The 23,499-nt window shown below is 39.1% G+C and overlaps 1 protein-coding gene across 2 annotated transcripts in view; it reads left to right on the top strand.

The window, feature by feature from the left end:
• Window positions 1-23,499, top strand: part of NPHP3 (nephrocystin 3) — a 105,423-nt gene that overhangs the window by 25,337 nt on the left and 56,587 nt on the right. For both annotated transcript variants that reach the window (XM_034404065.3, XM_034404066.3), the window contains 7 exons: window positions 909-1,056; window positions 4,163-4,237; window positions 5,046-5,225; window positions 10,887-10,990; window positions 17,129-17,243; window positions 18,930-19,073; window positions 19,627-19,724. In XM_034404065.3, coding sequence (XP_034259956.1) covers window positions 909-1,056; window positions 4,163-4,237; window positions 5,046-5,225; window positions 10,887-10,990; window positions 17,129-17,243; window positions 18,930-19,073; window positions 19,627-19,724 — 864 coding nt within the window. The remainder of the gene's footprint in view (window positions 1-908; window positions 1,057-4,162; window positions 4,238-5,045; window positions 5,226-10,886; window positions 10,991-17,128; window positions 17,244-18,929; window positions 19,074-19,626; window positions 19,725-23,499) is intronic.

Here is a 23,499-nt window from a genome sequence, read left to right on the forward strand (position 1 = left end):
ATTGAATGAAAATAAAATGTAATGAATAATACAGAAGAGATGCTTCCCCACAGTCAAGCAAAGTTGTTCATATCAGAAATGAAGTTTTAGTTGACTTCAGAACAGATTTGCTTGGAACATAGTTCTCTATTTCCTAAAATGAGCATTAAGATTGGACAGGTTCAGTCTTAACCATGCACTCAAAACAGCAGGCAAACCCTGTCAAAATAAGTTTCCACACAGGGAATCTGTATTCCATTTCATTTGTATTTGGCAACTGAGCTGATAAATATTTAGTTTACCTGCAGTGTATCTGCAATTGCAACACACACACCCTCCAAAATGCAGGCTTTTTTTTTTTTTTTTGCAATGATGCAGTTCTGAAGCTGCATGGCAGGAACTTTCATGTCTTCATCTCCTGGTTCCTGAACTTTAGTTTTCACAGCACTCTACTCAGAAGAGATTGGGCAACCATTTGTTTGAAATGGTATATAGGATTTTCTGCCTGAGCAGGGGGTTAGACTAGAAGATCTGCAAGGTCTATTCCAACTCTGTTATTCTGTTATTCATACATTCTAAAAGAGAAAAGTAGCTTAATGACGTAATCATTTCATTTAGAAATATTTGGCATAGAACCAAAGCAGTACTTGCCATCTTATTAATTCTACATTAAAACTGAAGTTATAAATTGCTGTTGAACTTTAAATGATCTGGCTACCCTTTTAGCTTCATTCTTTGTAAAATTAAAATTTGTAGTAGCTACTTATAGAACAGATAAATTTTTGCTCTTGGTTTTTAAAAATGCATGACATTTGTACTCATAAAGTTTGACCATTTTGATTGGAGTTTTTAGAAAAATACAATATTGGGGCTAATACTGATTACTGCAGTGAAGTATTATAGCAAAAGAATGCTGATTTCTAATTTAGGCATCTACTGGATGAGTGTGAAGAAGTCTTTTTGAAAAACCCTGAAGGGAAACCTCGGCTCATTTACCACCGACTAGAAGATGGTCAAGTTAGTTCAGATTCTGTGCAGCAATTAATTGAGCAAGTTCATTTTGTGAATAAAGCAAAGGTAACAAGGCAAAACATATATAAAAGTGGAACATTTACCGTGATTGGTATCTTTGTTTATGTAATATAGTTGTAATAGATGGTATTAACAGGATTTGTAGATTATTTATTGTATCATAAAAGGTAAAATACAAAACAAACACACACACACACACACACAGACACACACACAAACAAAAGCATAACAGAATTTTTTCTGTACAAAAAAAAGGAATAAATTCTCCCCTTTTACAAATATATATACATATACATATGTATATGTATGCAGATCTATGCAGAATCCATCACCTCATACGTAAAAAACTCATTCCAGTTCATAGACATCATAAAGCAACAAAACTTACAGCCCAGTGACCTACTCGTGAGCTTCGATGTCATATCCCTCTTCACCCAAGTACCACTCAAAGAAGCCTTGACAGTTATCCAAAACAAATATAACCCCCCCAAGCACATCTTAGATCTGACCAACCACTGCCTATCCAACACATACTTCATCTATAATGGACAGAAATACAAACAAATAGAAGGAGCACCCATGGGATCACCCCTCTCACCTGTCATTCCCAACCTCTATATGGAATACTTTGAAACCCAAGCTCTAGAAAAATCTGATCACAAACCCAAACTCTGGCTCAGATATGTAGATGATACCTTCATAATCTGGCCACATGGGAAAGAAAAACTGGACAACTTCCTCACACACCTCAACAGCCTACACCCCAAAATACAGTTCACCATGGAAACAGAAGCGAACAACCAACTTCCCTTCCTGGATGTCTTAGTCTACAGAAAATCCAATGGCTCCCTAGGACACACTATCTACCAGAAGAAAACACACACAAACCGCTATCTGCACGCACTCTCACACCACCACCCTGTCCAGATCAACTCTGTAGCCAAGACACTCATTTCCAGAACAAAATGCTTAGCTGACGAACAACACCTAAAAACTGAACTACACACTCTCACTAACGTACTAACATCCAATGGATTCCAAAGAAATAAGATCACCAACCTAATCCAAAAAGAAACCCCCACTAAAATCCAAGACAGAGAACAAGAAAACGGCAAAGCCCTCCTCCCATACATAAAAGGCACCACAGACAGAATAAGCAAAATCTTCCACAAACATAACATCAAGACAGCATTCTGCACAAACCGAAAAATATCCACCATCCTAAGGAGCCCCAAAGACAAAATTGAGTTAGAAAATCAAGGAGTATATGAAATCCCATGCACTGCCTGCCCCACCACATACATCAGACAAACCAACAGATGAATAAGTGCACGCATAGAAGAACACAAGAACTCAGTCAGAAAAGAGGAACCAACTTCTTCCCTGGTCCAACACCTTAAAGCCACAGGACATGATATTGACTTTAAAAAGACCAGAACTATCGCCAAAACTGAACACTTTAACAACAGAATAATCAGAGAAGCCATCGAGATAGAAAAACGCCCACACAGCATGAACAAACGAGACGATACCTCCCGCCTACCAGCCATTTGGAAACCCGCCCTTATTGACAAACGAGTCCCTAACACGACGAATGACACCAGACCCACACTCACGAGAGCCACACAGGATGTCACCACCACGCACATCCACGCAGAAAGCAGACTCAAACCCACACTGATAATGAGCCATGACCAAGGACCAGAAGCCAGACCGCAGCTGCATCCTTAGCCACTTTAAACCCCTCCAATCCATACATGAAGCAGACTGACACCCACCATGAAGAGCTCGCACGGCCACAAACACGAAGCCAAACAACAACAACGCAGCTCACCAGCTCAAATCCCTCTGCAACTCAGACTAAGCTGAGCACAACCAAGCCCCCACCCAAACAGAACACACCCCCATCCAATCAGAGCACAACCAACCCCCCATCCAATCAGAGCACAGCCAAGCCCCTAACCAATCAGAACACACCTCCACCCAATCAGAACACAGCCAAGTTCCCACCCAATCAGCTCACACCCCCACTAGCAGTTAAAAGGAAGAGACAGCTGCAATCTCACATTGCTCCTGGAAGCACGAAGCCGAGAACACCAGCCTGAAGATGACGAATGAGACTTCGTCGAAACGTCGCCAAGACACTTCCAATTTTACGTGGGAGAAGACCCGAATAACCAAAGACCTACATACAAACACCCGCGAAAACCTGAGAAAACATATACATATATATATATATATATACATATATATATATATATACATATATATATATATATATATATATATATATATATATATATATATATATATATATACATAGAAGAAAGAAATAAAAGCTCTCATGTTTAGTTAAGATAAACATTACACTAATCTTTAAATCTCTTTATTAACCATCTGTTGTTATATTTAGCGCGTAGAAAGACTACAAACTGTTTTCAGGCTCTTATAAGTCTCTCTAATTATCTCTAATCAAAGCAGTTAATTTCAACATCTTTGATAAAATGAGCCTGGATTATGACTACATTTCCAGCACTTATTAGCAATCTCTTTATACATTTTCGCTAGTCTACCTGGGGTCAAATACCAATGATACATCATTTTATAAAAAAATTATTTCAATTTTTTTATTATTATAATAATAATTAATATAATATATATAACATAATATATAATAATTAATATAAATTTTAATCCAGATTACCCCTTTTATTCCTACTGAATGTAAAATGCTTCTAGAAAGCTAAAGATATAATTCGTAATTGAATGTCCATCATTATAGAGTATCAAATTCTTACATTAGAGGATATTTATTAAGGGAAATATAGTGGTACAATTATCTAATAAGCAGGTATATACTAATCATGTTTAGATTTATGCTTTTAAAAAAGTACATTGATATAGAGAATAAAGGTATCTTGAACTTCTTTTCTCTATAATTTTTTTGATTTATAACATAGGTTTCATTCAGGTTTTTTATATGGAATCTGGGTATTTGATGCTTTTATTAAGAATTGTGGGAAGCTGGCCTTCATCAAAAGTATGTAAATTTTGTTGAATATAAAACTAGCCTTATAAAACTTTCTGTTATTATACCTTGTCAGATATAAGGTGACCTAATCTTTTAATGATGATTTCTTTTCTCTCTAAGATCATCAACCACACAGGAGGATTAGAGGAAGGAGCATATGAAGTATATAGTTACGTGGAAAAGATTATAAAGCAGGTATTATCCATTGTCTCTTGCCCTGAAGATTATGTGGATGATGGAAAAGCAACATATAAATGTTCTAATTCTTTTTTAATTGTAGCACATCCACTTAGATTTCTTGATTCTATTTTCATAAGTCAGAACATTTAATTACACCTTTGAACTTTACATCTAAAATACTTTAAATATTCATATAAAGCATGAATAGCATGAAAGCTTTTGCAAATTCAAACACTACATCAGTATAATTATCCTAAAAAGTAGCTTACGCTAATGCTTATTGGCTAGTTTATGCTATCTGATGTTTGACTAGATCACTTCAATACTTATCTTTCAAAAAAATGAGTATCTGTCAATATTTTGAAAGTAGTTTATCTACATGTCATTTAGTATGCAGGTTTTTCTGAAGGTTTTAAAATATTTATAACCTAATGCTTTAGTTTCTGGGATAGCATAGTTAGCATAGTGTTAACAGAATTTTCTGTTCCAGGAATGTGTAAGATGACAGCTAAGGTAATCCTTTGTTAATTTTGGCTTTTGTTCTATTGAATACAGTAAGGATACAAAACTACTTGGTTGTATGGATGGTAACAACAGTTCCACACTAAGCAACATCTTCCCTCTTCTAACAAGTGTACCATATAGTAAACAATATTGTCTACAAAAAATTCTTTTTTTCTCCAAGGAAGTTTCATAGTCGTCTTATATGTGAACAAATTGTGAAGATACCTTTTTTCATGCTGGAGAGGAATATTGTCTTTTTAGAAACTTTTTAAAGAAGAATAATGATGCTTTCATAAGATTTGCTTCTATTCACATACAGGATATATTGGTCTGTGAAGTTTCACATATAGAAAAGAAAGATGTGGCTGATAATGGTGACTCTTCAGTTCCTGAAGAGGAACTGTTTGGAGACGTGCTATGGGATGCACATGATGAACAAGAACAAATGGAGGCTTTCCAGCAGGCATCTAATTCAACATGTGAGCTAGGATTTGACAAAGTAAGTTCATATCCTCTCCAAGAAAGAAATGCATAAAATGTTTGTGGGTTTTTTTCTTTTTCATTGTTGAAAATACAGAAAAAAAAGATTTGAGAATAATCTTTCAAGTCTTAGATGACAGGGTTGGTTTGGAAACTGATGCTAATAATTCTGTATTAAAAATTTGTGGATGTGGTTCCTGTTTTTCTTTTTGGAAATAAACTGCCATGGTGTAATTCTAGTTTATTTGTTAGCATATGACTACTGAGATAATGCAAAATATTTCATTGGGCAGCAGTAGATTATGCAGATGGAATTTTAAGCTTCTGTGCTGAAACTTTCTAGAATAAAAAGCACACTGGTATTAGCACAATTTGTATTTATGGACCACAGTTGAAAAGGGCAGCAGCTGCATAATATTAATTTATTAGTGTATCTTCCTTTTGTTTATTTGGCAGGGGGATTTGATCAAGTCAATTTAAATCACAATTTAAATCACGATTTAAATAACTAGTAAAAAGGCTCGATTTAAATCAACTTGATTTAAATCATAATTTTTAAAGAGCAGCTGTCATCTCTGTCCTGCAGCGGCTCCTCTGACCCGCTGTTGACTCACTGACAGTCCCATCCACTTTAATGAGATGGCTGGTGATGTGGCAGTGACACAACAAGGTGAGGGACCTGGCAGGCATTAGGTGAGTGGATGCTCACTAACAGGCACTGCCATGATGGATCTGAAATGACAGGTGCTCTTTAATATTATATTTATAAGCTGCTTAGAAGATTTCACTTTCATTTTTACTGCTTGCCCTTCCTCCTCACACTTAGAGCCTGGTGGTAGAGATGAATTTCTCTTCAAAGAATCATATAGTTTGTAGTGTACATAGATTTGCAAAACAATGGGATAAAGGAATATTCCTGAACTTTTTTATGATTTATCTCATGGTTACTGTGAAATTGTGTGAATGCATCAATGCAGTGCATGTTATCTCAGCTTGCAAAGCTTGGGTTCATTGAATGAGTTTACCAAAAATGTAAATATTGCAGAATATACAGCCTCATGCTATATAACTAAGCTCCATTTCATGCTGAATAAAATAAATTATTAACGTATCTTAAATAGAATTTAATTTAATTTAATTTAATTTAATTTAATTTAATTTCCAATTTATATACCACCCTTCTCCCTGAGGACTCAGGGCGGTGTACAGCCAAAATAAAAAAACATAGAATACAAATATTAAAAAACATTTAAAAATATATATAAATTTTGGCCCGAAAGTTAAGAAATCACAGACTGATTAAAAGAATTTAAAAAATTTTTCTTAAGCCAACCTGGCTTGCTGGAAAAGATGGGTTTTAAGGGAACGACGGAAGGCATTGAGGTCATGGATTCTCCTTATCTCCGGGGGCAACTGATTCCAGAGGGTGGGAGCCCCCACCGAGAAGGCCCTTCCCCTGGGGGGTCACCAGCCTACATTGTTTGGCTGATGGCACCCTGAGGAGGCCCTCTCTGTGGGAGCGCATGGGTCGATGGGAGGTCGTCGGTAGCAGCAGACGGTCTCGCAGATAGCTAGGCCCTATGCCATGGAGAAAACTATCTTTAGATAGGTTTTTACTCCAAACGCATTTTATTAAAATAAATTTGATAAAAATAAAAGCCAATTTTTTTGATTTTTTTTAAAAAAAAATCATCGATTTTTATTCACCCTGGAGCCACCATGAAGAAGCCATCAATTTGACAAATCCTTGGTTACCTTGACTTTTTTAGACAATATACATTTTTAGCAAGTTAACAAATTTAAGCATGCTTATAATAAAATATTTTCCACTAAAATGAAATTATCTGATACCAAATTAAGGGACTTGAAGCCCCATTGATTTTTGGGATTTAAATTGAACTGAATTTCTTAGTATGATGTCATATTGTAACTATCTACTGTTCTCTTTCAAGCACAATGACAATGAGCTTTACAGAAAATCATTTTATATGGGGACAGTAACTCCATATACAGAAAATGTGAGTTTCTTGGTTTCTATAGATCTGTTCTCTTTGTAAGTTATTGACACAATGTAAGATAGGTATAGTATGAAGGATGATTAAGGTTGCAAAGATACTTGAATGTATATGGGTAGTCCTGGATTACAACAATTCATTTAACGATTATTCTAAGTTACAACAGCATGAAAAAAATGGATTTATGACCGTTTTTCATATGACCGTTGTAGCATCTCAATGGTCATGTGATCAAAATTTAGACGCTTGGCAGCTAACTCATATTTATGACAACTGTGTGTCCCAGGATCATGTGATCACCTTTTCTAATCTTTTGACAAGCAAAGTCAATGGGGAAACCAGATTCACTTAACCATATTGTTAACTTAACAGCTCCAGTGATTCACTTAACAAATGTGGCAAGAAAGGTTGTAATGTGGGGCAAAACTCACTTAATAACTGTCTCATTAAGCAACAAATTTTGGGCTCAATTGTGATTGTAAGTTGAAGACTATATTTAAATCTAGTGGGCCAAGAAGAAGGCCTTCTCCTTGGTGGCTCCCACTCTGTGGAACATCATTCCCGCAGAAATAAGTTTTTTCCCCATTTTGAAACTCACAAGATCCTGAAGACAGGATTTTGCCAATGGGCCTGGGAAACCCAGAGTGGGATGTAGCCCGTCAAGTGGCTTATTTTATTTACTGTTGTCACCATGAGGTGGAGGGTTATTCCTTTTTATTGTTATTTATTAGAATTTTATCTTTGTAAACTGCCCACAGTCACTGAGAGTGAGTTGGGTGGCCATATACATTTTCTTAAATAGACAATTGAGGATAATAATGATTCCAAAATGGAGAACTCAAGCTAATAAATAATACATTAGTGTTTTATGCGATTTGATGCTATGGTTAGTATTTAGAATGTACTGATGCAATATTCTTATGCATTTATATGAAGTTGGTTTAAACTGGTAGTATTGAATTTAAGCTATTAGCTGTAGAGGATTTCTTGATTTGTCATTAATCTTCCACTTGCAGGGAAAACGAGCTTATATTCTGTAGTGAATTTCATGTGTAAGACAAAGCCAGAATTTTTAAATTAAAGTTTCCTTGGCTGACAACTCAGTTACCTGATTTGCACAGAATGCTAGCTTATAAACAGTAGGTTTGCACATCACACTGTCATATGATTAAACTTCTTTGTATTCATAATCCTGGATAAATCCTTCTTTCTCTTCATCAAGTAATGATAAAATAAAGTAAATTTATTGAAACTTAAGTAGAAAATTGTATCCATTATCATAGTTTATCCCCAATTTAAGGGTGACAAAATAGTTGACAGATTTTCATAATAGTTTCAACATAAAATTTATTAATTGGAAGAGATCACACAGTCTAGTCCCCCACTCAGTGCAAGAATACCACTCCCTATTGGCAAACTTCTCGTGCTATTTTTGCTGTAGGCTGTTCAGTTGCTTAAGAGCCCTTAACATTGGAACATTTTTCCTAGTATTCAAATTGAATATCTTCTTTTAATATCAATCTGTTAGTCCTTGACTTGGGCTTATTTTAACAGATAATATATCTGTCTCCACTTGAATATGACAGCATTTAAATATTTTTATGTTGCTATAATACTTCATATTAATGTTCTGTTTTACATTGTATATTTAACTATTGCTTACGCACTGGTAACTCTTCTTTGACCTCACTTCAGTTTCTCTATGTCCCTTTTAAAGTCCAGAACTGAACTTATTATTCCAAGTAATTCGGTATCTGGAGAGCTGTAATAATACACATTATCTGTAATAACACACATCTAATAATTCTGAGTTCCTATCAATCTATTAAGAATTCGTATTTATTTTAATGGAACAATTTTAATCTGTTTTGTGTATATATTTATTTTGTAGGCTACTTGGGGTTCAGGTTGGGCAGCTGTATAGATTTTTTAAATGAATAAATGAAAATGTGTGTTCAGCTTGGTCAGCATTGAATACAATGGAACTATTACCTTTCATATTTGCATATATATCTTTTAATGTATATTATAACTGCATTGGTCTAGCATGTTTGTTGATATTCAACTAATGATCTACTCTTAGCTCTTTCTCAAACCAAGCCATCTCTCCCCAATTCTGCAGTTACTATTCGATTTTCCATTCTCAAAGAACATACTGTGATTATATCATAGTATCATGTATCATCAATAAAACTCAAAAGTTTTATTATATATCTTTTAGGGTTTTTTTCATAGAACAAGTGATCAATGGTATAAAAAAGATTCATATAAAAATAAGAAGAATACAGTCCAACCTAATATTTATAAGTAGAGTTAAAAATAAAATTAAAATTCCTGAAGTATATCAACTATATAGCACTGTGCTTACCTCCAGACCTTCTGAGAAAAATCATTTTGTACTTCAAAGACAAAAGCTTTTGTTATTTCATATGTGATAGGCCATATATATCTAGGCAAAGGCAAGAACATTTTTGTAAGCAATCAAACAAAGACAAAAATCATACTTAAGAAATGAAAAAAAATCAAAGAGAGAATTCTTCAAATATGTGCAGGACAAAGCCATTCTTATGAACCACCTACACAAGGCCATTACCGTGCTTGCATAATGGTGAGGCTGAGCAGAAAGAACAAACTATTACATCATTGCTGTATTGTGTGAAAATACTAAATCAAAAGCAACAAATCACATAGCCTATAGCTATAACCCATAAAGGTGATCTAAATGTTAATTACCTGTTTGGATACCAATGGCCTATTTTTATAGAACCCCCATATTTTTATAAAAACAAAAGTAACCTTCAAATTAGATCGTTTGCGTATACTCTTGCACTGCATAACTATTTTTTCCTTAATATATTATTCCTGGAATGAAAAAAATATGGCCGAAGTGTCAGAAAAGAATGAGAGAGTTGCAACTTCATTTTGTAAAATTCAGTGAATTAAGATCAAGGTATTAGAAAATAAAAGTCTTGTCTCAAAGTACTCTAAAACATAATTGATTTGGTAACCCACGCACACTAAATTGTACCATCCTTCAGTTGTTCATGCTGTTCAAATCAGTGAGGATTGTAATTGATCAAATATGAATCAGGATTATGATAATGTTCAATTATCATTATGGTTAATAAATTCTGTTTTAGCTTTTTTATTTCATTTATCACATTTAGAAATTTCCCATATCCTCACAGAGGGAATCTGGGTAGTGTACAAATAAAATGTAATTAAAAGTCAATAAAAAACAAAAAATCTGAATGTAAAAATGTAAAGGAGAGACAAAGTTAGTTAAAATTTGACATTAAAAGTTAATTAAAAGGTGGGAGGGTGTATAGGTTCTAACAAGCCTCACAGCTGCTTGCTTTTCTCTATGATCCAAACAAGAATGCAGATATTTTTGAAAAGCCAAGCAGCTTCAGCTGTTAGGGGAAGAATGCTCCAAAAGACACGGGTAACACCAGAGAAGTCTCTTCCTAGCTCCTTCTAGTCATAATTCTTTAATTAGCAAGGTCCTTTATGTACAAACTAAGCCAATGCCAATATTTTATATGCATATAAATTAATATGGAAAAGACTAATCTTTGGATTAACACAGCTTTATAATCAAGTGAATGTAAATGTTTGGACCTAACTCAACAATTATTTATTATACTGTGTTGTTTCATTTACAGTATTATGAAAGTCTGAACGATTTGGTGGCAGCCCCTGCACCAATTCCACCCCTCCTTGTAACTGGAGACCCAGGCTCTGGAAAATCTCTCCTTTTATCAAAATGGTATTATAGATATATATTTTTTAAAAACTATATTTCTAGAAAAAGTACATTTTAAAAAAATGTTTCCCTCCTTCAACAAATACCAAGCTGTATATGTACTGTATGTTCAGATAGGCATTCATGCATTCATTCCAGATTTCCTTTAAATCCTGCTTTACTAGTCACTTCATAACACAGATATAACATACTAGATCAGTTGGCATAGTATTAATGAATCACTACACCTATAACATTTATATTATACGTAGTGTGCTTTGTCATAAGATTTTGCCTTCCCTCTCCCCTCCACTTGTTTCACAGAGTTCTTTTGCAGAGAGTTAGCCAGGTTCTGTATATTACACATTTGTTACTTGATCACAGACTCTTCTCCATCTAGGTTTTCAAGATCTTACAACCAGCTATCCTTGTGACCATTCCTGACATTTTACCTTGGTGGGAATGTTGTTCAGCATGAGGGCGGTCTTCTCTTGGGAGCACCAATCAGCCTCTGGCTGCAACTTGGCAAGTATTGCCATTTTTCAAGGGCCCTTACAAGGGGGGGAGGGGAAGGCTAGGAGCTGGCACCACCCAGGTTTGCCCTGGGTAAGCCACTCAGTGACAGACCTTGCCTTTGTCTGGTGTGAGCTGGTCAATTTGGGGCTCCAAAGCGACCACCATCCTTCCTGCCTTCAAGATATCTCCCTGAGCATTCATGGCAGACAACTCTCAAGACACTGTGGAAGCATCCACGCATAGGAAAGCCTCATGCAAATCTAAGTATGGCCGCAAGGCCTTTCAGCACTCCAGTGCTGAGTTAAAAGACATGGAGCGCAGACATGGAAAAGCAATTTTCTCTTGCAGAAAAAAGGCAAGCTCAATTGGAAACCCTGTCAAGGTCTAGTGACCAGTGTGTTTCCCTTCCAATTCATCAGGAGTTAAGCCAACCCTCGCCCCAGACTTCTCCCCAGGAAGCTTCTGGAGGTCTTTCTCCAGGTCCTATTATTTCAACTCCACAGGAGCAAGCCCCTGACCGGAACCAATCCAAAACGCGCCACCCTTTTGCATGTTCTTCCCAACATGAGAAATCCAGGGCTGGCAATGTTCCAGAGTCTGAGGATGTTCATCTGGCTGATTTACCAGAGAACTTCCATTTACTAATTTCCAGAGCAATTTCTACAGGCATTTCTTCAGGCATTCCATCCACTCTACCTCTCTGGTTTCATACTACCTTAGCAGACAGGCCCACACATCACCTCAGGCTAGTTTAACAGAACCCTCTCATCACTCCCTCGCTCTCTCGGAGAGCAGTGTAGATCTGGTGTCAGGGGAGGAGGCTCAGAGAGACCCTGACCTCTCTGATGATGTGGAAGATGTTCTTGCAGATACACCGGCCTTTACAGGGCTTTTTCTGTCTGGGTTCTTCAAGTCCTTGTTACACAAGGCGACAGTCACAGCCGGCCTACAAGAGGAGGGAACCACTGAGCAGGCTCCCCCCTGGAAAGGGACATGGGGTATTCTCAGAGCCGGTCTCAAAACAATTGTTTATTCCAGCCCCCAAACTCTTTGCGGACGTTGTCCAGAATCAATGGACCACTCCCACCTCCCTCCCTACTCGCAGTGGTTCTGACAAAAAATTTTACATGGCACCTACCTTCAGCCAACTTCTGCATGTCTCTCCAGTGGACGCTCCTATTGCAGCCTTGTTATCCCCTTCACCATTCACGGCAGGAGACCCCTCTGAAAACCTAAGACCAGAGGATAAAAAAATTGAATTAGCTTTCAGGAAGACTCACCAGGCAGCCGCCTGTGCCATTAATGCAGCCACTGCAGCATCCTTCTTCAATCGCTCCACCATTTTAGGGCTGCAACAACTTCAATCCTGATTGCCTCCTTCCGAGGCCCGAATCCACCAAGATATTAATAAGATCCTTGCCGCCACTCATTTTCTGCGGACACTACTCTCAATACTGCAAAATACAACTCTAGGGCCTTAGCTTCCTCCATTACTTCCAGGAGCTTCTTATGGCTCAAATTCTGGTCAGCAGATCTCAGGGTCAAGTGGCGGCTGGCCTCAGCCCCCTACACGGGGACCAAATTATTTGGAGCAGTCCTTGATCCTCTTCTAGTAGAGGACAAGGACAGACGCAAGGTCTTATCTTCTGTAACCAGAAGGGCAGACAGACGGGCCACTCCATATTCCCGCAGGCAATCTGTCCATTTTAATTCGCAAGACGGACAGTCCCAACAGTGTTCATATCAGCAAGGGCAATTCCAACAGCAAGACCAGCAGCCATTTCGTTACAGGGGATGGCAGAGCGGACTCCAGAGATGGCCCTTTCGCGGAACTGGCGGCCAGCAGTTCCACAAACAGAAATGACTCTTCCGCTTCCCCCATAGGAGGTCGCTTGAGCCTCTTTGCAGACCAGTGGGCGATAACAACCACAGACTCCTGGGTCCTCAGTACCATCAAATTAGGTCTCCGTCTGGAGTTCCTGTCCAGCTCTCCAAACCACTTCGTGCCATGCCCTGTCTCCCGCGATTTCACCAAGCGAACACTCATGGAGGATGCCATCTGGAACCTCCTGACCATCAGGGCCATAGAGGCCATTCCATCAGATCAAAGGAGACAGATACTATTCCATCCTCTTTGTGGTACCAAAGCGTTCGGGGAGCTGGAGAGCGATCCTCAACCTAAAGAACCTCAATGCCCACTTGGTCTACAGGAGGTTCAAGATGTGTTCCCTCAAATCCATCCTTGAGGGAATCCGCCTGGGGGACTTCTTGGTCTCAATCGACTTCTCCGAGGCTTATCTCTACATTCCGATTGCCCACGCGCATCGGCAGTATCTCAGATTCAGCTATGCGGGTCGCCATCTGCAATACCGTGCCTTGCCATTCGGGCTGGCATCGGCACCCCACTGTTTCACCAAAATCCTAGCTGTCCTGATTGCCCACCTATGGTTAGTACCGGTGCGGCTTCAGGCATACTTAGACGATATCCTAGTACAGACCTTCTCCCTTCAGAGGGCTCAGGAGGATCTGCAATTGACTCTTCAGACCTTGGGAAACCACGGCTTTCTAGTCAATCTTCCAGAAAGCCATCTAGATCCCGTGACCACCCTAACCGATCTAGGCGCCCTCATAAACACCAGAACGGGAGAGGTCTCCCTTTCCCAAGACAGGAAGGTGGCCCTCATTCATCGGAACACCAGGTTTCCCTTGGTGACATTGTTACTAGGGAAGATGGTGGTGTGCCTCCAAATCATTCCCTTCACCTGCGCAGCCTTCAGTGGTTCCTCCTTCCGTTCCAACGGGCCTGGGTATCCAGCTCCCAGACTCCAGTTCTGACAGTTCTGACAGTCCGTCATTCCCTTCACTGGTGGATGGCTCCCACCCTCGACAAGGGGACAATCTTCAAGGAGCCTCGGAGGATCACCATCACGTCGGACGCCAGCCTCTACGGATGGGGAGCTCACCTCGACCATGTGGCACAAGGTCGCTGGTCTCCCCAGGACCTTGTCCACAATATCAATTGGTTGGAGCTACGGGCAATTCACCTGGCCCTGCGACACTTTCACCGCCTTGTACAAGGCCAACATGTCCTCGTTCTGACGGACAATACCACGGCAAAAGCTCACGTCAACCGCCAGGGTGGCACCTGGTCAAGACAGCTCATATAGGAAGCCCTCCATCTCGGGAGATCGGCAGAAGCAAATGTTCTTTCCATGAAGGCATACCACATTGCTGCCGAGTCCAACACGCAGGTGGACTTCCTGAGCAGGACCATGGTGGACAGCTTCGAATGGCGTCTCCACCCCGATCTCTTCCAGGACATCTGCACCCGCTTCGGCCAGCCACTCGTAGACTTGTTCACTTCTCACCTCAATGCACATCTTCCTCGCTACATCATGAGGTTTCCGACCCAGGAGGCAGAGTGGACCAATGGGTTCCGTTGCGACTGGCCTCCCGGCCTGCTCTACACCTTCCCACCCCTGCCCCTGATTCCTGCTGTGATCCACAAAATTATCTCAGAAGGGGCAGAGGTGATCCTAGTGGCTCCTCATTGGCCCCGGAGGCCGTGGTTCGCAAACATTGTCACGCTCTCCATCTCGCCACCTTGGAGGATTCCCTCACGGATCTCTCTCAGCCAGGGGATCCTACTCCATCCGGAGCTGCAATGGCTCCAACTGATCATCTGGCACTTGAAGGGGTCCTCCTGAGGCGGGAGGTCTTCTCCAAAAGAGTCATTCGGACAATTCAAGCAGACAGGAAGCAGTCCACCATCTGGATCTACAACCACACCTGGCAGATACTTTGTATCTGATGCTCCGCGCACGGCATTAATCCTGTTTCAGCTTCTGTTCCACAGGTGCTGGAGTTTCTTCAGGATGGCCTTGACAATGGACTAGCTCACAACACCATCAGACGGCACGTGGCTGTCCTCTCCACAGTCCTGTCGGGTAGGGAAGGGGAATCCCTCGCCCTTTACCTCACCATCCTTAGGTTCCTCCGGGGCGCCAGTAATCTCCGACCCCTGGTTGTACACCGTTATCCCACTTGGGATTTACCTAAGGTATTGCGGGCACTCACGGAGCCTCCCACCAAGCCTCTGAGAATGGCGAGTCTACGCCATCTCACCCTTAAAGTCGTCTTCCTGGTGGCTATCACATCTGCATGGCGCATATCTGAACTTGCGGCCCTCTCAGTGAGGACCGACCTTCGTATCTTCCACCCGGACAAGGTAATCTTATGGCTAGATCCCTCTTCCATTCCCAGGGTTAACTCCTGGTTCCATAGGACCCAGGAGGTCATCTTGCCTAACTTCTGCCCTAGGCCTTCTCATGCCTTGGAAAAGAAATGGCATACCTTGGATGTGCGGCAAGCCCTTAAGGTATACATCTCCCGCACTGTGCCCTCCAGGAAGACCAAGGCTCTATTCGTTTCATTCCAGCCTACTTTGCTCGGTACCAAAGTGTCCTCTTCCACTGTAGATCACTGGATCAGGGCGTGCATTGCCCGAGCATATGAGACCAACGCACTGACACTATCGCTGCGCATTCCACTCGTAGCACAGCAACCACTGCTGCTTGGGCCTCCCTAGAGGAAATTCGCAGGGTGATTACTTGGGCCACTCCTTCGCCTTTCATCAGGCATTATAAACTGGACGTCTTCGCCTCTGCAGAGGTGTCCTTCAGGAGGAGGGTCTTTCAACAGGTTCATTTAGCCGGGAGTGCTCCAGATCCTTCAGATTCCTGCCCATAGATCAGCAGGCTTGGGTAAGTCCCATTCCTGAACCACTCCGCAGCAGACCAGGAGAAGGGGTGCGGAGTGCGGAGTGGTTCAGCCCCACCTAGTGCGGAGTGGTTCAGCCCCACCCTTAATTGCCTGAGCCTGGAGCCGGGACTCACTAATGCTCTGGTCCAGATTCTCTTTCAGGTCTTTCATTGCCGAAAACTGGGACCTGATGGAGAGATGTGGAGGCGTGGCCACAAAATTATGACTCAGTCTCCAGGCAGATTAGACTGTATGAACCCGTTCCTGAACCACTCCGCACCAGGAGAGAGAATCAGCATTTAGGTAGGACCAGCGCCCAATTTCTTTAGTGTCACTGTAATCTGTATAAGGTATACCCATACAGATATTTAAAGTTTAAAATGTATATATATATATATCTACCACCATTTACATTCTAAGGACTGTTTGTTTATTTATCTTAACTTTATCTAGAATTTAAACTGTTATTGATGAAACCATTCAGATTTCTAGTCTAAGACCAAATGCCAAAGAAACTGCAGTACAGAAGTTTAAACCTTGGGAAAAGAATGGCAGTTCATTGGCAAAATGAGTTGATACAGAAGGTATCATATTCAGTTCCTAATATCTCAAGACAAGTCTGGAAAAAACTTATGAGTTCCTGGAGAGCTCCTGCCAGTTATGGTAGTATGTTGACTCTAAATTAATGATCCTTAATGCAAGGATCAAGATACTTTCTTTTCAATTTTTTTGAAACAATCATTAATATCTAGTTGATAGTTCAATGTTTAAAAAATTAAATATAGCCATATAAAAAAAAACTTTCCAGTGTAACAACATAATCTCCATATTTTGGTAGAACTGTTTGTAGTATTTGAGTTGACAAGAATATTTTTTTCTTATTAGGATTCAGTTACAGCAGAAGCATTCTCCAAATGCACTCATTCTCTATCATTTTGTTGGGAAACCAATGTCAAGCAGTTCGGAGCCTACACTGATTCTCAAACGTCTCACTTTAAAGGTAGGTATATTTTACTGTGTATCAGCATATGGGAACCAGAATACTTTTTCATGTAATAAAATGAGAATTCTATTTCACTATATTATGCTTAAATTTCTTTTTTATACTTTTATTTGATGTTTTCAAAAAATATATAAATATAAAAAAGAAACTAGAAAAAGGGATAAAATAAGACAAATTGATAAACTTGGGATCTAAAAATGTCATAGAAATTAAATGTTTCAGTATAAGATTAGTTGATTATTAATTTGAACATATTACAATATTTTATAGTCTAAAAATCAAAATTAAGCTCTAAAATAAGCATTAATATTGACTATAACTATACTGTAGTTAACACAGTATAAATTATCAAGTAAGATTATAGGCATAGTAAATTGTGTCAAGTCCATTTTGATTTAAACGTCTTGTTAAATTAAAATATAGATTCTGTGACTGCAGAAACTCAATTTTTTGGGTATTTACAAATCCATAAGTTGTTGGAGTGTAATAATTTCAAGGTTAAATTTTATTTTTATTTGACCTTAGTATCAAATTTGCAAAAGCAAAAAAATCTCCCTTTATAAAGTATCGACAATAAGAAACGTATTCTGCTGTCTTTTCTAGCTATCTGGCTAAGGAATAAAAGTAGGCCATATTTCCTAAGTTTCTGGCTTTAGGCAAGCATAGTTTATGTTTCTCAATTGGCAGCTGTTCTGCTAGTGCATTAGCTTCTCTTAGTTTATTTGCTTGTGATAATGAAAAAAAATTCAAATTCCTTGTCTTTATAGTTTCTAAGGGTCAAGCTTTCTTTGGCTAGAAGGCACTTTAGAATTTCATATAACCATTCTGTGAGAGTATAACTGTCTCTTTCAAAGGCCTAACAGTTGTACATTCTGATTTGTACATAATTTGTAATATTTGACATTGTTTCTTTTATAAGGTCTTAATAATATTAATAATGTCTCAGTACTATTATTCTATGTTATAGTTTCAGAGTAGTATATTGTGCAGATGTACCTATGCTGCAACAAAGCGACATTGGGTCTGTCATTAGGTTGAGGAAAAGGAAAATATATAACATGCTGAGTGATTTTTGTGGTTAGAATCTGTGGAATTGGGATTGTAGAAACACCCAGGAGCATAGAAGAGTTCAGAGGCAGATGCACGAATAAATGTCTTAAATGTATTTATTCATATAATAAAGCATATTAACTATGTACAACAGAGATCAAGTCTCATGAGGGACAAACGCAAGAAGAGAGAGCAAGGTGGAAAAGGTTGGAGGGGGTTTTATACTCAGGGTAAGCCCCTCCTTTCCATATAGGGGTGGAGACACTCTCTGCCTCCACTGGTGTCTATATGATACATGTGCCAATGGCTTGCAAATACTTGACAGAATCAGTGTGCTAACTAAATTACAGAACACTTAACTCCAGTTTAGTTTTGTTCTTGGCCTACTTAAACTATGAGGTAGCATATAAGCTAAATCTGGAGTTAGAAGTTGTTAATTTATTATTAATTTCTTATTCCAGACTTTGGACAGAAAGATGATAGGATGAAGTAGCCACAAGTTTTTTTCTAATCTTTTTCTTAAATAAAAACCACTTCAACTCTATGAAGTCTAAAAAGATCTGTTTCTTTGTTTCATTTTTAGATAAAATATTATTTAGATGAAGCATTTTTGTTTCTGTTATCTTTTCACAGCTTATGCAAAATACCTGGTCAGTTTCACCTACTTCATTGGAACCAGCTAAATTATTAGAAGAATTTCCTCGTTGGTTAGAGAAACTTTCTGCTCGCCAACAAGGCAGCATTATAATAATTATTGATTCAGTTGATCAGATACAGGTATAGTATTCTTTGACTTCCGCTTTTACTGAAAAATGGATTTAGAATTGCTTAGATTATTTTTTACTACTTTAACAAGATGATTTTTTTTTTTGCACAATGCACCAGAGACATACAGAGAAAATGCATTCACATTTGTAACTGCATATACATGAAAATAAGAAACCTGAATAGAACTGGGACAGAATATTGTTCCTTGTTCCTAATGACTGGATTCACATATGCTAAGCTATGATTTATTTTATATATACAATTAAACAGTCCCAGCAATATAATAATCACATAAACTTAAATTATAATATAAAACATGTTTAACAATCAAAACATTGCCTGCAACATCCTAAGCTAAAATGAAATCCCATAGAGAGGCCAGGAAAGGGTCCTTTTTTCTGGAGATAATTTATGTAACATCAGACACATAATTTTATGCTGTGTATGTATGCAGTTCTATTTTATGTAGGCAACTGAAAGAAAAAATACAATGTAAAGGATACTTTTCAATGAGAAAAATATTACAGCATTTTGAATTTTAAATTAACCTTATGTCTCCCAGCAAGCTGAAAAGCATATGAAGTGGCTGATTGATCCACTACCAGTGAATGTAAGAGTTGTGGTATCTGTGAACGTTGAAAGTTGTCCACAAGCTTGGAGGTAAACTTGTTTTGTTATACAATTACTTACGCTATTCATCTGGGGAAAATCAGACATGGTAGTTTTTATCTCAGTTGCAGACAGCAAGTTAAGTGCCTTATAACAGTCAGCTCCATTTGTACAGTCCATATGGCAGAATATTTTTATAATGAATCCATGAAGACAAATAGGCATATCTATGAGGAAAGCAACATGCTTATTGTGACAAGGTGATGGCCATTCAGAAAATATACATGCTCCTGAATTGTACCACTTCAGAATGCAAATGGGAGATGTGTTTATATGTGAAAAAAAAGTTCTTTTGTATATTATACTGGTTAAAAAAGAATCACAACACATTTTTATTGGGTATCAGACTATCACTATTCCCCCCAGTGTCAACAAGAATGAAGCCTTGAGTATTCTTTATAGCACTATCAATGACTTGGAAACTATCCACTTGGAGGAGTTTTTCCTTGTGGTAGGAGATTTCAATCATACTAACTTGAAAGCAACTCTCCCTAACTTCCATCAATATGTGGACTTTGCCACTGGGGGTGGGAACATCCTGGACTTCGCTTACTCTAACATTGAGAAAGCATTTAAGGCTGCCCCCATCTTCATTTTGGCTCTTCAGATCATCTCTCTGTGATGCTTATGCCAGCATATAAGTTTTTATTAATTAGAGAGAGACCAATTAGAAAACAAGTGAGAGTGTGGCTAGCAGGAACTATAGAAGCTCTACAAGATTAATTGGAACATATTTAATTAGAACGTATTTAAAGAGGCTGCAACGAATGGGCAACATACTGATGTGAATGAATATGCTTCTATTGTGTCTGCTTATATGCAAAAATATATGAGGATGCCAATGTTCTTAAGACTTTTGTCATACAAGCAAGGAGAAATCTTGGATGTCTCAGGAGATCAGTGTGATGTTGAAAGTGAGAAACTGCTTTCAAATCAGGCAATGTGGCAACACTTAGAATAGCAAGAGCTGATTTGAGACTTGTCACAAAAACAGCAAAGCGGGCCTATAGTCAGAAAGTACAGAACTTCTTTCAAGATCCTATGGACCTGAAACATATGTGGCAAGGTATTTGCTATAAGGCAGTTTCCCTGACATGTAAGGGTGACACGGATTCTCTAAACAAGCTAAATATGTTTTCTGGATGGTTTGAGGCCACAAACAATGTTCCAGCAAGGAAGGCTATTCCCCTCCCTGATGAGCAGGCACTCAGGTTTGATACAACTGCTGTTCAGAAAGTCTTGCGGAAAGTCAATACTAGGTATTGCTGCTGGTCCTGATAATATTCCTGGGCAAATAGTGTGCTAACCAGCTGGCCACTGTTCTCACAGACATCTTCAACTTCTCGTTGCATCAGGCCATGTTTCCACCATGTTTTAAGACTGCCATCGTACCAGTGCCCAAAAAATTATCATCACATGCCTTAATGATTACCAGCCAGTTGCACTCACTTCCATTATGATGAAGTGTTTTGAGAGATTAGTAAAGACTATATAGTTTCTGCCTTCCCCTTACATTTGACTCATTACAGTTTGCCTATAGGAAGAACCGCTCTATAGATGATGCACTTTCCTATGTGCATCATCTTAGCTTGGCACACCTGGAGGACAAGAATACTCATGTGCGAATGCTGTTTATTGGTTTTAGTTTGGCGTTCAACATAATCATTCCTCAGCATTTTGTGAACAAACTGAGCCTATTAGGTTTTAATACTCCTTGAACAAACTGAGCCTATTAGATTTTAATACTGCTTTATGTAATTATGGATTTTCTTATTGATAGGCCCCAGTTTGTGCGAGTTGGAAGAAAAGTCTCCAACTCCATTTCCTTGAGTACAGGATCCCCACAGGGCTGTATCTTGAGTCTGCTACTGTTCACATACAGTTGATGATCCATGACTGCTGTGCCAAATCTGCTGCAAATCATTGTGAAGTATGCAGGTGACACAGCAGTAATGGGTATTATCTGGGAGTATAGTGAACATACTTATAGGGAAGAGGTGAAGACTCTGGTGCAATAAAAGTAACCTGGTTCTAAATGTTTATAAAACAAAGGAGATCATCATAGATTTTAGAAAGAGCCAGCATGGTTATACTCCACTCAGTATCAAGGATGCAGCTATAGAGGTGGTCAACAGTATTAAGCATCTGTGGGTGCAGATAAGTGACAATCTGAATTGGTCTCTCCACACATCATCCTTCGTGAAGCATGCAAACCAGCATCTGCAACGGGTGAAATGCTCCTCTGGTTCGGGCGAACCAGTAGTGATAAAAGCTACCAGTTCGGGTGAACTGGTAGTAAAAAAATGCTTTAAAAAAGTAAAAAAAAAAAAAAAAAGGTTCCAACCATCGCGCGGCACAGCTGTGATCATCAGAACCTTTTTTTTTTTTACTTTTTAAAAGCTTTTTACTACCAGCAAATAAGTAGTAAAAAGTGCTTTTAAAAAGTAAAAAAAAAAAAGGTTCCGATGATCGCGGGGCACAGCACCCCGGAATGGGCAAGAGCTTAATTGGGGCTTATTTTGGAGGGTAGGGCTTATATTGGGCGCACATGTAAAAATCAAGCTAGGGCTTACTTTTGGGTAGGTCATATTTCTGGGAAAACGCTGTAAATAAATACAAAATTATGCATATACCCACATATATTATATGACACAGAGAAACAACAGTGTCTTGTTTGGATGTATACATGTACATGGCGAGAAAAATGAATCTTGTGAGTTTATCAGAAAAGATGGCATAGGGAACAAAGCTGTTATAGAATCTGGTAGTCCTGCTAGAAATACTTTGAAACCTCCTCTCGGGGGAGCCCAGAAACAGACTGTGAAGTGGGTGTGTGGGGTCTCTAACAATGCTTTGAGCTCTAAGCACATAGTGCTTATAAGCAGTATCCTGAATAAGAGGAAGTGAGCTTCCTGTAATCTCAGCTGTTCTTACCACACTGAATGGACTTTCTCTCTAAAGCACTGCAGCCACCAAACCAAAAAGTGATGCTTTCAATCGTGCCTCTGTAAAAAGTGGCCAGGACAGAAGGAGAAAGATGTGCTCTCCTCATCCAACACAGGAAATGCAGACCAGTGATGAAATGTAAAATTTGCTACTGGTTCTGTGGGCGTGGCTTGATGGGGGGTGTCATGTGACTGGGCGGGGGGGCAACTTTTTTTTTCTTTTTTAAAGCATTTTTTTACTACCGGTTTGGGTGAATAGGTAGTAAAAAAATACTTTAAAAAAGTAAAAAAAAGGTTCCAACGATCACAGCTGTGCTGTGCAATCGTCGGAACCGTTTGTTTTACTTTTAAAAGCATTTTTATACTACCTATTCACCGGAACTGGTAGTAAAAAAAAGCTTTAAAAAAGAAAAAAAAAAGGTTCTGACGATAACAGCTGTGCCGCACAATTGTCAGAACCTTTTTTTTTTTTTTTTACTTTTTTAAAGTATTTTTTTACTACCAGTTCAGGCGAATAGGCCTTTCCGTTGAGAAACAAGGCTTGGGGGTGATGTTCTCGTTAATCCGGAGGCCACTTCTCGTCTGCAGAGGCCTTTGCTGAAGGCCTCTGATAGCGAAACGGAGGCCGGGGGATGACGCACGCAAGTGGCGACGAGTGGCCGCAGAACAAGTGAGCTGGCAACAGGCTCCTGCTGGGCAGGGTAGTGGGTGCAACCACCGTGAGGTGAATCAGTGGAAGACACCCCCCGACAATAAGACCTGGTGCCTTTTTTGGTGACAAAAAAATATAAGACCCGGTCTTATTTTCGGGGAAACACAGG

Source organism: Pantherophis guttatus, chromosome 4 (genome assembly GCF_059756535.1).
Source record: "Pantherophis guttatus breed Tessera chromosome 4, ASM5975653v1, whole genome shotgun sequence".
NCBI classification, from domain to species: Eukaryota; Metazoa; Chordata; class Lepidosauria; order Squamata; family Colubridae; genus Pantherophis; species Pantherophis guttatus.